The 13,973-nt window shown below is 41.6% G+C and overlaps 1 protein-coding gene across 1 annotated transcript in view; it reads right to left on the reverse strand.

The window, feature by feature from the left end:
- The window catches only part of plxdc2b (plexin domain containing 2b), a 122,500-nt gene extending 109,310 nt beyond the window's left edge, over nt 1-13,190 (reverse strand). The window contains exon 1 of the mRNA XM_085362867.1: nt 12,497-13,190. Coding sequence (XP_085218993.1) covers nt 12,497-12,590 — 94 coding nt within the window. The 5' untranslated portion in view covers nt 12,591-13,190. The remainder of the gene's footprint in view (nt 1-12,496) is intronic.
- Nucleotides 13,191-13,973: the final 783 nt, after the last annotated feature.

A 13,973-nucleotide genomic window follows, 5' to 3' on the forward strand; every position in this document is an offset into this window, starting at 1 on the left:
AATATTTATTGCATCATAGACGTCAAATTAGATCCTCACAGTTTATGACTTAAATAAATGGTTTTAGATTAAGTTGGGTTGGCAGCGAGCAGGTTTCAGTTGCGATGATGGACAGTGAGTTGGCATCTTGACCACTTCAAGCGTCTGCGATAGCAGAGGCCTTCAGGTGCACGGGGAACCAGCCAGACATTTAATCAATAACTGGACCTCACGTAACATTTTTAGGTTTCTGTGGGACACCAGTTCAACGATAAATCCCTCCACACTGCCTCTGTCTCAGACAGTAACAAGAAAGAGAGACTGGGTATTGAAAAACACACTGCTTTTGTCTATTTTAACTTTAATAAGGTGGCCCTTAGGTGCAAAACTCTTCAGAAAATACAATAAAAACAACACACAGATTTGCAAAATGTCTCAATTTTGTCCCTGTGATTTCATTTTCCTAAAAAAGAAACTGTTTATTCATTTTTAATTTAATTTCCTAAAATGTGTTCTGAATTTTTGTTTTATATTTTATAAAATTATGTGATGCATTTTGTATTTAGTGTCTAAAATGCTGCTTCTTGTTGAAACTGTTGTGTCAAACGTGTAAAATCTTCCTTTACTGATCTTTAATCTTTCTGTGTATTCTGTTTAACTGCTGTGATTTTTTTAGTGCTGCGTTGTCTGTTTTGCATTGTGTTTTCTAAAATGATGTTTTTGTCTTTTGCACCCCAGAGCTCCTCCACGTGTATGCCCCTGTAGTTGAGTGGAAATCTTTTATTGTCACTCATGCTGCCTCCACGGTGTCACTGCCACCCAGCCCGTTTGGGACAAGGGCATGTGTATTATCTTCGTACACTGGTATGAATAACATATTCATAATTAAACTGCTCGCACTAATTTCTTTGCCATTTAATTAGTCAATTCTGGGGCACGGGAGACAAAGGCCTTTAAATGGGAGTCAATTACCTCTTTATGATGCAGTTAGAGCGCCACTCTAAGAATCCCCCCATAATAGCGGTTGTTTATCACATTCTTTGGACAAGGCTTTAGCTTCCTACTATTAATACTTTATAGGTTCAAAATGCACATGTTGCTGCTGAAAAGTGGTAATACATTTCAAACGTGAAGCGGCTCGGCAGTCCTCGAGAGGTGATAGAGTACTTCAGCAGGGTTGTCGCAGATCTGAAGAGCATTAATCCTTAGTGACATATAGTGAGAAAATACTTTGTGTTTAGCGACAAGACTAAAGACCCATCAGCCTAAAGGAAGGAAATTACTGAGTTGCCCCTTCACTTCCCTTCATCTTCTGTCTTTTTTGTCATGGGAAAAAAGGACAGCAAAGAGAATGACTAAATATTCTCAGATATATTCACACCCATGTATACAAATACCTGTATTTAATAGAGCAGTCAGACTGAGGCTTGCAGACTAGCCAACTTGGTTCTCACAAAGCCAAACCACAGACTTTGAGCAATTGTGGCTGTGATAATGACGTGCTGTTGCATTCTTGATCATAACTTGTACATTTCACCACACCCAGACCTACACGGATACCAGCATGCTTTCTCATGCTAGAAGCTACAGGGAAAAAAACCCCAAAAACCAATAAACTCCCAGAGTTAGTGCAGGACAAACCTCTGGATTAAGACCTGAGAGTTTCTAGTTACTGGGGAAAAGCATGAGAACTGATACGAGCCTCTCCCTCTTTCTCCCATTTACAGTGCACACACACACACACACAAAGGTAGCTTGAACACCTTTGCAATTTATCACCACAAAGACTCAAAGAAAGCCTTTGTTCCTGGCTCTGTGCAGAGCACTGCCAGTAAATCTCTGCTAGTCCACACTGGCGAGGGGACAGAAACCTGAACACCTGGCACAAACTAAACCATTTACCAGAACCACTTGTTGACGTGTTTCCTTTTTTTTAATGGTCCGTTTTTGTTTAGTCACACTGATATCTTTGAACATGTTGGATCAGGTCAGAGGAAGAAAGAGAAGGGGTCACTTCATCCAATTTCCTCTGATATTTGAATGTTTAAATTGGTTCCCTGCAATAGAGGCATGTTTGGTATTGTAGCCTTTTAAAGAGGTACTGGACACTGTCTGGCATGTTTCCCTGGGAAAATATGGGCATGGTGCCATTGTTTCCAAGAACTGTGAGAAGAGTTTTCTAATTTTTTTATGCACTAGTCAAATAGATATGTCTCAAGAACTTATTTTTTAAAAAAAAGGGCACAGATAGAAATGTGCCGTAGCTCCCACTAGCCTCCTGTTTACAGCTTCAGTATGAGCTCAGTCCAAAATTAGTTAGCCAGACAGCTGGGACACTCTGGAACAAGTTTGTCCAAACAAAAAAAAAAAATCACCCTGACCTCCAGAAACTTCTACTGGCCTGTGAGAACAATCCCTTATCCTCCTAATTCCTGGCAACCCTAACTCTTGGAGGGTCGAGTGATGAACACCATGGCCAGAAGAAAGCCATACACATGAGTTACAAAAGTTTAGTCTTCATGACTCACTCGACGGGGGAAAAGCAAAACAAACTGTAGAACAACGCTGACTGCTCTGTTTCAAGCACAGCAGCAGATGACGATGTCCAATTTTAATTCCCGGAGACTATAAAGATCCAGCATCTGAGTCAGTTTCAATTTCTTTGGTGTTTACTGTAAGGCATCAAAAAATGGCACTGAACCCACAAAGACATGCCTCAAAGCATGTAGAACAATGACGTGTTCACTAGAGAAAAAAAGCAAGCCAGATCCTAAAGATTTGTTCAGTCCATAGAGATAAATGCAAGGTGGAAAACAAAAAAACATGCTGCCATCATCAAAGTCGCCATCTATTTTCAGAACTAAAGTGGTGGCTGTAAACCTTTTCATTCCTCTCCAAAATGCTACGACCTGTCAGTCTTGCAGTCTGTGTTGTCCTGTGAAGAGCCCTTGCTGCGGGGCATACTTGTTCTTTGTCAGAATGAGTTTGGTGGGGAAAGAGGAACTTCTGGATCAGGGAGGCTGAGACACTTTCCGGGCAGACTAACAAAGGCAGGGCTGTTGGATCTACAGCAAGGAAAAGACTAAATGAGTGTCTGCAAGAATTCCCTTGGAGCTAGGGCTGCACGATTTTGCATAAAATGAGAATCACGATTTTTTGGCTTAGAATTGAGATCACGATTCTTTCACGATTTTCTTTTCCAGTATAAATATTTATTGCACTTATTAACTGCACATCAACTTCATAACAGTTGAGACTGAACATAAAAACAATAAATAAACATAAAAACAACAAATGTCTCACATTTTGTCTTTGGCGCAAAATGTTGTACTGCTTGAAATTCCGTCTCCACCGTTGCTCGACGCTGCGTGTATAGAGCAGGTAGCGCAACAATAGAAAAATAGTTGCGGGACGGCACTGTGTAGCGTTTGTCTAGGGTGTTGATCATTTTCCTAAATCCCTCGTTTTGCACAGTGTTGATGGGAGCCATATCTTTGGTCAGGTGATAAGTGATAGCCTCCGTAATTTCTTTGTGCCTGCGGGAGTTCGACGTGTATAGGGAAGCGCTGTATAAGGTTCCCGTTATTGGTGTTTGGGTGGTTGACCTGGACGGATTTTCTCCTGTCACTTTCTCGTCATCCCTGACGTGCTCTCCGTTGTTTTTTCCCTGCTAATTTTAGCATCACACGGCACAGCTTCTGTATCACGTGGTATAAGGCTCCGCCCTTGTCATTTGTTGAGCAGGAAGAGTGAGCGCTTGTTTTCATGCAGATTACGTCCCGGATAAAAATGTGGTACAATCGTCGTTGTCTTTTTTTTTTTTTTAAATTGCTGTCATTTGGAAATGAGATCGTACATAAGTATGAATCGAGATCGCGATTTTCTAACGATTAATCGTGCAGCCCTACTTGGAGCAGTTCAAAAAGATTGATTGAACAGATTTAAGCGTGTGCAGCATTAGCAGGATAATAACTGCAAAAGATACATGTTACACCAGACAGCTGTAAATTAGAGGAGGGAGAAAACAATGGCACGAATGAGCCTGCAATTGATGCCGTTTGGTGCGAGTGTGCTAGCTTAATAAACCAATCAACAAACAGAACAGTAACAGCATGTTTAATGTGACTGCGATCACTGAAAAAATGTGGCCTTTTGGCCTTTTCTGGCAAAAATTATGTCAGCAAGGGCAGGAAGTATGGCACATTACTGCCAGACTTTCAGCTAACTGTTAGCTTAACATAGCATATGTTTAGCTGATATTTTTCAGACGATAATATCAACACTAACCCTTCAAATGGAGACTCAGAACGGGGATTCACACATGGCATGGTTTTTGGTACCAGATGGGCTTGTCTGAGCATTTCAGAAACTGCTGATTTGCTGGGAGTTTCCCACAAAGTCATTTCTAGGGTTTACAGAATAGTCAAGAGAAAATATCCAGTGAGGTGTTATTCTCTGGGTTGTTGTTGGGAGACGTCAGAAGAGAATCGTAAGACTGCTTCATACTGATGGGAAGGCAACAGTAACTCACGTTCCAACCAACATATCTCTGAACGCACCACACATCGAACCTGAAAGCAGATAGCTACAGCACACCCACGTAAGCTCTTTCTGTTAATGTTTAGGTATGACCACAAATATGGGAGTAAAGCTTAAAACCATCCCAAACCGCACTTCACAGAAAAATGTGGCCACAGCTTTTCTAGCAATCGATTAATAACTTTAGTGTGATTGCTGAATTTAGTGCAGCGGTCAGTTATAAGAGTGCATTCCTGAAAAATCTGCTGTTACTAAAGTAAAGCACTGCACACATGACTGATCATTATTACCATGGTACCACTTGATCACTACTCTAAGTAGTAAACTAGTGATAATATATATGCTAACAAGGGCACGTTTTTGGGACTTTTGCTTTTAAAGATTGTTATCCCTGCAACCGACTGGGGACCTGTCCAGGGTGCACCTCGCCTCTCACCCTATGCCGGCTCAATGGATGTTTTCATAAATATGAAGAACGACACCTTCCTCCAAACCCTCTGACTACCATTTCAATTCAAGGGCGGACCTAATTGAAGAACGTGATGTTACTAGATGATTTTAGTGAGAGGTTAATTTGAAGATTCAAAAACACTGGTGCCACAGAACCAAACTGAAGCTAGTTTTTATTTTAACAAAATACTGGAAAGTTTCCACCAGTCCTTGAAACCTAACTAAGTTTACAAGATTAAATCTGTAAATCAAGCCAACCAAGTGCAGGTTTTTGTGTGTGTTTGTGTGTGTGAGAGAAAGGTTTTGCTTTTTGCAAAATAAAGAAAGCAACAAAACAACAGTGAAAACTGCTGCTTAAGGACTAACAGACACATGCACAGAGCGAGGCGAAGGCATGTAGCAGCATGCCATGAACCCCGTGAGTGACACTTGCTTGAGTGGGACAAAGCTAAACCATCGCTCCTGCTGGGTGGAGGATATGAAGCCCGCTGCAGGGTGGTGTGACAGGCTGCTCGGCTGGGTTGACACCTTATCTTCTTTCAGCATGCCTGGACCGCCTGAAACATCACACTCTCTTCTCTCCTTCATGATAGCAATGCATGCAATGCTTTGTTCCCCTTTGGAGAGCTGCTGCTTTCAACCTTCCTTATTGAGTGCATCATATCTTTGCATCATTTCAGTGCATACACGATGCATACAGTTTTCTTATTTTACACAGCTAGGTTATACTATGAGCACTGGTAGGGTTTTTTATGTATTGGGGAAAAAAGGCCCAGAGAGAGGTCACGATGCTAAAGTATACAAATAGAGTAAATATATAAGCTGATATGTTTTTTTGAAGGGAAAATTAGATTTCATGATTCTGTAACACCTGCAATTAATTTCTGCAATTACTCCCATTAGACACAAATAAAAAGACATATTGCCATAAAGTGTCAAGCATGAAATCACTCCATCTGTGTTTCCCATCATTACATCTTCAGGATGTTATATGAGGTTTTAGTTAACAGGACTCCTGTTACAGACCCCACAGCTGACTGACAACCAGCCGGCCATTTTATGTTATGCTACACATAAATTTCAGCACTCAAAACCTGACTTTAAATACCAGCGACTTGCTGGCCTGTATCAGGCCAAACCCCTCGAAGACCTCAAACAAAGTGAAGAAAAAAAGATGATCCAGTAAACCTTTGCAAAAGTGCAAAACTAAAAACAAAGGGGCAACACTGTGCAGGTGAATGTATTAACATGGGAGAGATTTACTTCAAAGGCAGCATGCACGTTTGCAAAGGGGCGTCAACATAAAATATGTTGCATTGGATGTTTTGTGGAATTCATTCATAACTATACTTGTTTTGTACATTGATATTTTCTGTCACGATCTATTTCACAAGAAGAAACTGAGTCTACAGTAAAGAGGAGAAAAGAGTTTTGGAGTCAGTCCATCTCATCTAATTAATCAGAATTATCAGTGTAGTTTCAATAGGTGGGTCGTGTGGCGGTATGCCAGGTGTACGCAGTCCTGGGAGACAACTGCGGCTCATTTGCATGAATCAAGAGCACCTCCTCCAAGATAGAAAAACATTCAGCTTTTCAAGAGGCAGTATGGGACTCATTTTATTTTTCAAGGTTTATCGAGACCACACATTACTTTTAGTTGACAAAACAAGAAGATTGAATTTTTGCAGTTTGACAGTCCACTCATACATAATTTACAGGGACATAAACCAGAAGGCGATCGAGGAAAGGCTTCGAGCAGCCTCCAAAAACAGTCAGCCAGCTGTTTTCTAGGATAACACAAACATACAAAAACATTACAAAACTTTTATACCTTCGGTGGCTGTTCTTGTTTCATGGTTGGAATAAAAGGGATAGTACAGTACAGACCTGAGCCTGCATTCAGGTCAGATGCCAGAACAACCGCAACTGGCCAATTTCAGTGTGAGGAGTGGGGACTCCAGAAGAAGGTCATTTCTGTCGCTTGCAGTCTCATTGTTTCAGTCACTACCCTCCTCTCGTGGTTGTAGGTGAGGGTAGAAGCATAGATCAACCAGTAAATCGAAAGCTTCACTATCATGCTCATCTCTCTCATTTTCTCACTCATAAACAAGACTCCGAAATACTTAAAGTCCATAACTTGGGGTAGCAACTCATTCCCAACCAAGCGTGGATACCAGCTTAGAACCACACTCAACTGCAAACCGCCCCAATGCAAGCTGGAGGTCATAATTGGTTTAAACCAACAGAACTACAACTGCATTTTGTCAGCAATGCAAACTAGGGTCATACTATTTATCGGTAATAGATAGCTTGAAACAATAGGTCCAATACTCTGTACCTGAAGCCCTCACTGGGGGAAGTGGTCTTCTCCAAGGTTTTCTCCAAGTCCGCAAAACACACGGAGACAGGCTGGACTATATATCAGTTTAGATATCAGTGTAGTTGCGTTGTGAACCAAAGTAGAATCCAACACATGATGTTGTTACTTATAAGTTCCAATACTGATGCGATCCAAAGTTAGCCGTCAGCAGTAACAAACAGGCAGATTTCATCATCTCTAAAATATTGCTGGGATAGTTTTAATACTTCAGACTGAAAGTGGAAAACACGTTGTCATTCTGTTTGTCTTTCACCTGCTGGTGTGTGGAAAGAACGCAGGGCTCACTTCCTATTTAAAAGTACCCTAAAGCTTGGGACATGTTAATAAAACAGTTGTTGAAACATAAAAAAGCTGCAGATATTTTCAATCTTAGTCACAGACACTCAGGGAGGCACACACACTTACAACAGACACTAAAGCAAACAGCAAATCTTCCATGAACTCCAATTCTCACATGGTCTAGTACCAAAATAAACATAGACTGAAACTGACAGCTTAAGTACTGTTTATAAGCCGGGCATTTTGTCCTGGAAAGGCCAAAAACAGAAGAAATGGAAAGTCTGGCTGAGATCCTGGATAGAGTAGTGTGCAGGGCTGTACAGAGGACAGTCAACTGTTGCAAATGCTACACCTTCACGCCTCGGTCGAAAAGTGACATCATTGGTTGTTATAATGTGCAATGAATAGAAAACCCTTCAAATAAATTCTATAACAATGACAGAAGATTTGTTTTTATATCCACCCACTAAATACTGTATAATAATCTGTAGACTGTCAATACAAACTCGGTCTGGTTAACATATGTTTGATCCTTTGTCAATGCTACATCCAAATTACTGGAAAATCTGCAAAGCAACTGTGAATTGATACACATTTCCTTCCACTATCATTACACAAACATCAGGAGTCATTGCTGGGGTTAATTTTCCAATCTGCAGTCAATTAACTGCAGCAGAACAGCCAGATGAAACCGGCACTAGTGAAGCTTTTATGAGGAGGAATGAAATCAGTGTAAAACAAAATATGTTTCCTAGAACACCAGGTATAGAGAACATACATACATATACACATATATATATATATACATATATATATATATATATATATATATATATATATATATATATATATATATATATATATATATATATATATATACACATACACACATATATACATATATATATACACACATATATACATATATATATACACACACATATATACATATACATATACATATATATACACATATACATATATATACATATATATACACACACATATATACATATACATATACATATATATACACATATACATATATATACATATATATACACATACATATATATATACACATATACATATATATATATATATATATATATACATACACACACATATACATATATACACATATACACATATATATGTATATATATGTATATGTATATATGTATATTAATCATCACTCACTACACTTTAGAGTCCCATATTTTGATATTGTTCTGCTGTTATTGTCTCTTCTTTCACTATGACGGTCAGAAAAGATGGGCAAGTGCCTGTTTTCTAGGACTCCGCCCTTTCTCGGTTATCCTCTCAAATGTTTCCCAATGCAAAACACAACTCCTCCTACCCAAAATGAAAACTATTGTGCTTGTTCCACTCTTCCACGCTTATGATCTATTTCTTACATCCCTCAGCCGAGTCTAAGGGAGGAGCAGATAACAGCCTTACTGTGGTCTACTGGCTGCAATCATCTGCAGAGAGGGGATGTTTCTGATGATTGGAAAATGCTTGTCATCTTTCACTGACATCCAAATTTGCATAGCTTCAACCATCACAAATCTCCTGGTCCTCCATCTGACCGTTTCAAGCTTACTCTACAGACATGATTCTTGCCTAGCAGTAATCATTAAAACTATGTGATAGCTCAAGCAGCATGTTTTAACAACTGGATGTAAAGGAACTTTTGAACCAATAAGAAAAAAGCTTAGAGTAGCTTAACTGCACTGGGCTTCATTAACTAGTGGCCTCTTTGCTTTTTGTTTCTGAGCCTATTGAACTCCGTGTGGCTCTCCAGCCCTCTAAAGCCATCAGCGTGAGCTTCTCCTCGGACTAAAAGGGGCGGAGGGCTGAGCGACAAGGGTCAGGCGTGACTAATGCAAGAACCTGGTGCTGCTGTTGGATGCTACTAAGCGGGGGTGGGTGGGACGATATGCCATGGCCCGCTGTTGCCACATAGAGGGCAGCACAATAAACCCAGCCGCCGTCGCCGCCCCTCCCTGTCTGTCACCCCCTCAGACCACCCCCACCCCCACCCCCTTCATCCATTCATAGCAGCTCCTTTCAGCAGGTCATTCAGTGGGGCCGGTAAAGAAGCTAGCTCATTCTGTCCGTTCTGAAATGTGCAATGTCAGAAAAAGGGAGAAATGGTGGGGGCGAGATTCCGAGGAGGCTTAAAGAAGGAGAACAACTAAAGAAGACCGAGCTGGAATCTCCTGCTTTGAATCAGCAGGCAGTTTGTGTTGGGAATCACCTCCGAAGCATGACGAAGAGAAGAGGGAAATGTAGCAACACTGCAAATGCAAAGGAATTTGCATTACTAGTGTTGTAAGACACAACTTAGTAGTGGCCACAGGCATCAAATAATGACAATCTGTCACAAGATTGTGGCCACAGCAACACCGCTTTTACACACTGTTGTCATTTTAGCTCAGTCTTTGCTTCCAGTTTAATTAGCGTCTGGTTTAGGGGCGAAAAACTTCTTGATTAGGCTCAGAAAAAGATTGGGGTGATGAAATAAATTAAATAAATTCAAAATATGAATCATCCTTCTCAACATTAAACCTGCTTTGCATCTTTGTACCAATTTGGACTTGGGCTGATCTCGCATGTTCAAACTTGTAATCTCTGTTTTGTGTCTGAGACAGAGAGAAAGAAACACGTGACTCTGGACACAGAGGTCATCAATAAAAGCTTAGATATGCGGTTTGTTAGCTAGGAACATAGCTAGGTATTTTACCCACAAGAATAAAACCAAGGCATGAAAGTCTTTGATGGCCAGCATGCATTTTTCTTCACAGCTCTCATTTTAATGTGCCTCTGAGTGTGCGCCTGTAGGACTGCAAAGGCAGCTGCTGGCAGCGTGATGGATGAGGAGCGTCATGTTGGAGCTGGAGACGTCCACAGTCGCTGCAGCCTGTAAGCTTTTTAACCCTCTATCAGCCTCTTCCAGCCCGTGAAGAAACCCCACTCCCAGCATCCGCAACGAAATGAAATTCCACACACAACCGCAATCTTAGCACATTAACAGCCTTCAGCAAAGGCTTTTAAATCAGACCACATCATTACATGAGTCAAGACTTTCTCTCACGCTCTCCTTCTTATTCCCCTATCGCACATGCAGATACTCTCCAGGCTCTGGTGGAACATCTCTTTTTCCACTCGGAGAAAAGCAGCAGAGTGAAAATTAACCCCAAAATCAGTGTCAATTTTCTGAGAGTGCCCCTGTTGAGTGTATCTCTGGGTGAACATCCAGAGCCACAGACTGAAAGCTTTTAAAAAAAACAAATCCTAATGCACTCACAGGATGTTGTGTAATTTCGCCCAGATGTGTTCCACAACTCATCTAACTAATAAAGAAGAAGGGAATGTTTCCACCATTGCTGTGATCTCAGCTTCTAGTGGAGTTGCTCAGCCACTTTCAGAAGGCCTGCGAGCTTTTCTAAATGTGAATGGTGCATTATATCATCCCAGAGGACCTACAGAGAGTGGAAGAGTCCACCTGCACTCTGTTAATACAGGCCTATCTAAAGAAGGGCAGGGGTTGCTCCTTCCAGCGGATTTGAGGTCAGCCCACGGCAAGGGAAGCACCTCACCCAGATATCTAAAAATACTGTCCCACATACAGTTTTGCTGCATCCAGCTCAAGCAGGAGATGGACTGATGAAGGACTCCGAGTGTAGCGCTGGTTTGGTGGGCATTCCTGTAATCTGTCTACCTCTAAAACAAGCTTTAATACCAGGCGAAGGAAATGAGCCGACAATTTAATCTAAGCTCTGAGCCTGGAGTGTGGCAGGATTCGTAAATGAGACTGTGTGAGAGTGTAAAAAACACGAGCAGCACGTGCATGCCCCTGTGCAAACCACCACACACGCAGCTGATAGCATCGTGCTCTCTCTCTCTCCCAAACAGGGCCAAACAGCCCTGTGGTCTGCACTCACACACACATGCGAGTTGAATTTACAGTCACTGTCAGCAGTTGAACATTTCTCTCACCACTATCTGATACGTGATGAAGATCTGCTGCCAGCAATAAAAAAGCCCTGGGAAACACGAGCTGGCCAGCGCGAACAGAACCGATGCTGGCACGAACTTCTCCCACCGAGGGCAAACTGACGTGGGATGGGCTGAGATTACAGATTTGTGTCTGTGTGTGTGTGTGTGTGTGTGTGTGTGTGTGTTTGTTGGGGGGTTCAGGTGGACTACAGTAGGGATATTGTTTGCACAGGAATCCTGATTCTCCAGTATGGACTTTGTCTTACAATCAAGGACATCAACAGGATGAACATCTAGGTATCCAACCTGAACCTTAAATAAAAGTAAGAACTGTGAAAAGTTGCACATGGTTGACACTTCCACCTTACATGTCAGAGTGGGAAGAACAAGGAAGAGGAAGCTTGTTGTGCTTCTGCACAAGCTGAATTAATGCGAAAACACAAAAAATCAGCCGAGCTCGGAGGCAGTGCATAAGAACATGCAGGAAAAGCAAAGCAATTAAGTGAACCTTGTAGTAGTTGGGAAATTATGATAATTAGCATCAGATCAAGTCTACTCGAAAGGGAGTAAGTTAGTGGGTCATGACAGCCTTCTTTAGGCTAATGAATTCTTAAAATAAAAAGGAGACAGGATGTTTGTCCACTCTTTTTTTAAAACACACAAGTGGATCTCTGCAGCAGCAAACAATGAATTCTGCGCGTAAAACAATCTCACGCAGAGGCTAACCAGCAGTCCACCTGTGTCTGCATCATTTCTCCTGCACGCTTTGCAGAGGAGACTTATGCACGAACTTGGCTCTTTAAGGCACAGATCTCAACTCGGTCCTAGCAGGTTAATGCCTGATGGCTAACGCGGTCTTCTTACCGTTACTGGCTGTGATCTCGGCTTGCACATTCCACACACACTGCAAAACTAAAACAACTCCAACAAAAAGGTCGAACGTCTTCACAGGCGCCATATCCAAGTTCCCGCTGCCGATTTCTGCTCAGTATCCCGATTTTTTTCTTCTTCTTCGTCTTCTTTTAGAGTCCGTCTCTGTCACGCACAGACACCGCTTCCCCGAGAAGACTCCGTAACTCTCCTGCCTGTCCTGCTGCTTTTAAAAGGGAAACCTGCCTGCGCTGCACTGAGCTGTTTTTTTGTTCCAGCGTGTGCCACGCCGCGCGCTTCTGGACAGTAAACGCGCTCTCCGCCTCCAAAATTAAGCAAAAATAAATACTAGCAAACAAAGTGACCGCATAAATACGAATCTCAGTCCTTGCACTGTAATGTCATCCCACAGGACGGAGATGCAGAGCGTTAGTCAGACAAATAAAGGCTAAAAATGCGCTCCTGAAGAAGAGTGCGCTCTCGCCGTCATCAACTCCTCAGAGCCAATGACCCTTCTTCTTCTGTTTGATGCTCCGGGTGTGCAGAAGCTGGGGAGGCAAACCCAGCGAACTGTCGCGGACACAGGCAGGTATTTGAGTGACGTGGGAAAATATTGCGAGCAGAAATACTTTGGAGGTTCAGGATGACGCATTTGTCGACTGAAGGCTCCCCGGTGGACAAAAGAGACTTTCACTCAGAGGGGCTTGTTTTTATGAAAGATGGAGCAATAGACACAGCAGACTTTGGCTGTACAGAAGTACAGACTGGCTCTATTTTTAGTGTCCGTCTTACGTCTTTTCCTCCTCGTGCATTTCTTTCAATTAAGAAAAATCTGTAGACTCCACTTCTGTCCCATCGCTCACCTTTCCCCTAGACTCAGGTGATTGAACTGTGAGAGCGCCCTCTTCAGATACATAACATTAACACTTTTGTTCTATTGGAAATAGCTTACTTCTTCACTGATGGTGAAAATACATGAAATAGAAACCTGACTTTTTCTGTTTAAATGCACATTATCTTTTCCTGTGACTAAATATGTGGAAAACTTTTGAAACCATAACTGATAAATAAAATGAGCTATGCGTTAACTCCAAAGTGATGTTACTTAATTACACTTAATTAAGCTTAAGCATCAGTTAGATCTTAGCTCTAGAGGTAAAATTCCGTATTAAATCTCCGGTAAACAAAGTTGCAAAATACTACAAGCAAAAATCAAAATAACATGGGAGAGATTTACTTCAAAGGCAGCATGCACGTTTGCAAAGGGGTGTGTGTGTGTGTGTGTGTGTGTGTGCCTACAAACCTCAGTGGAGAAAAAGATGAAAACAGTTGTAAAAATCTGAGAGGACAAATATTTTGCACAACTCAGGCCCCTTAAACAAAACAGATCAATAAATACCAATTAACTCTATAGCTTTGTCAGTAATTAGTCATTACCTTGATTAGCCTCCCTGTCTACTTAGATTCATAC

The sequence above is a fragment of the Diplotaxodon limnothrissa genome, linkage group LG9 (assembly GCF_057381915.1).
Source record: "Diplotaxodon limnothrissa isolate DT_005_m linkage group LG9, D_limnothrissa_male_GT1.1, whole genome shotgun sequence".
Classification (NCBI taxonomy): domain Eukaryota; kingdom Metazoa; phylum Chordata; class Actinopteri; order Cichliformes; family Cichlidae; genus Diplotaxodon; species Diplotaxodon limnothrissa.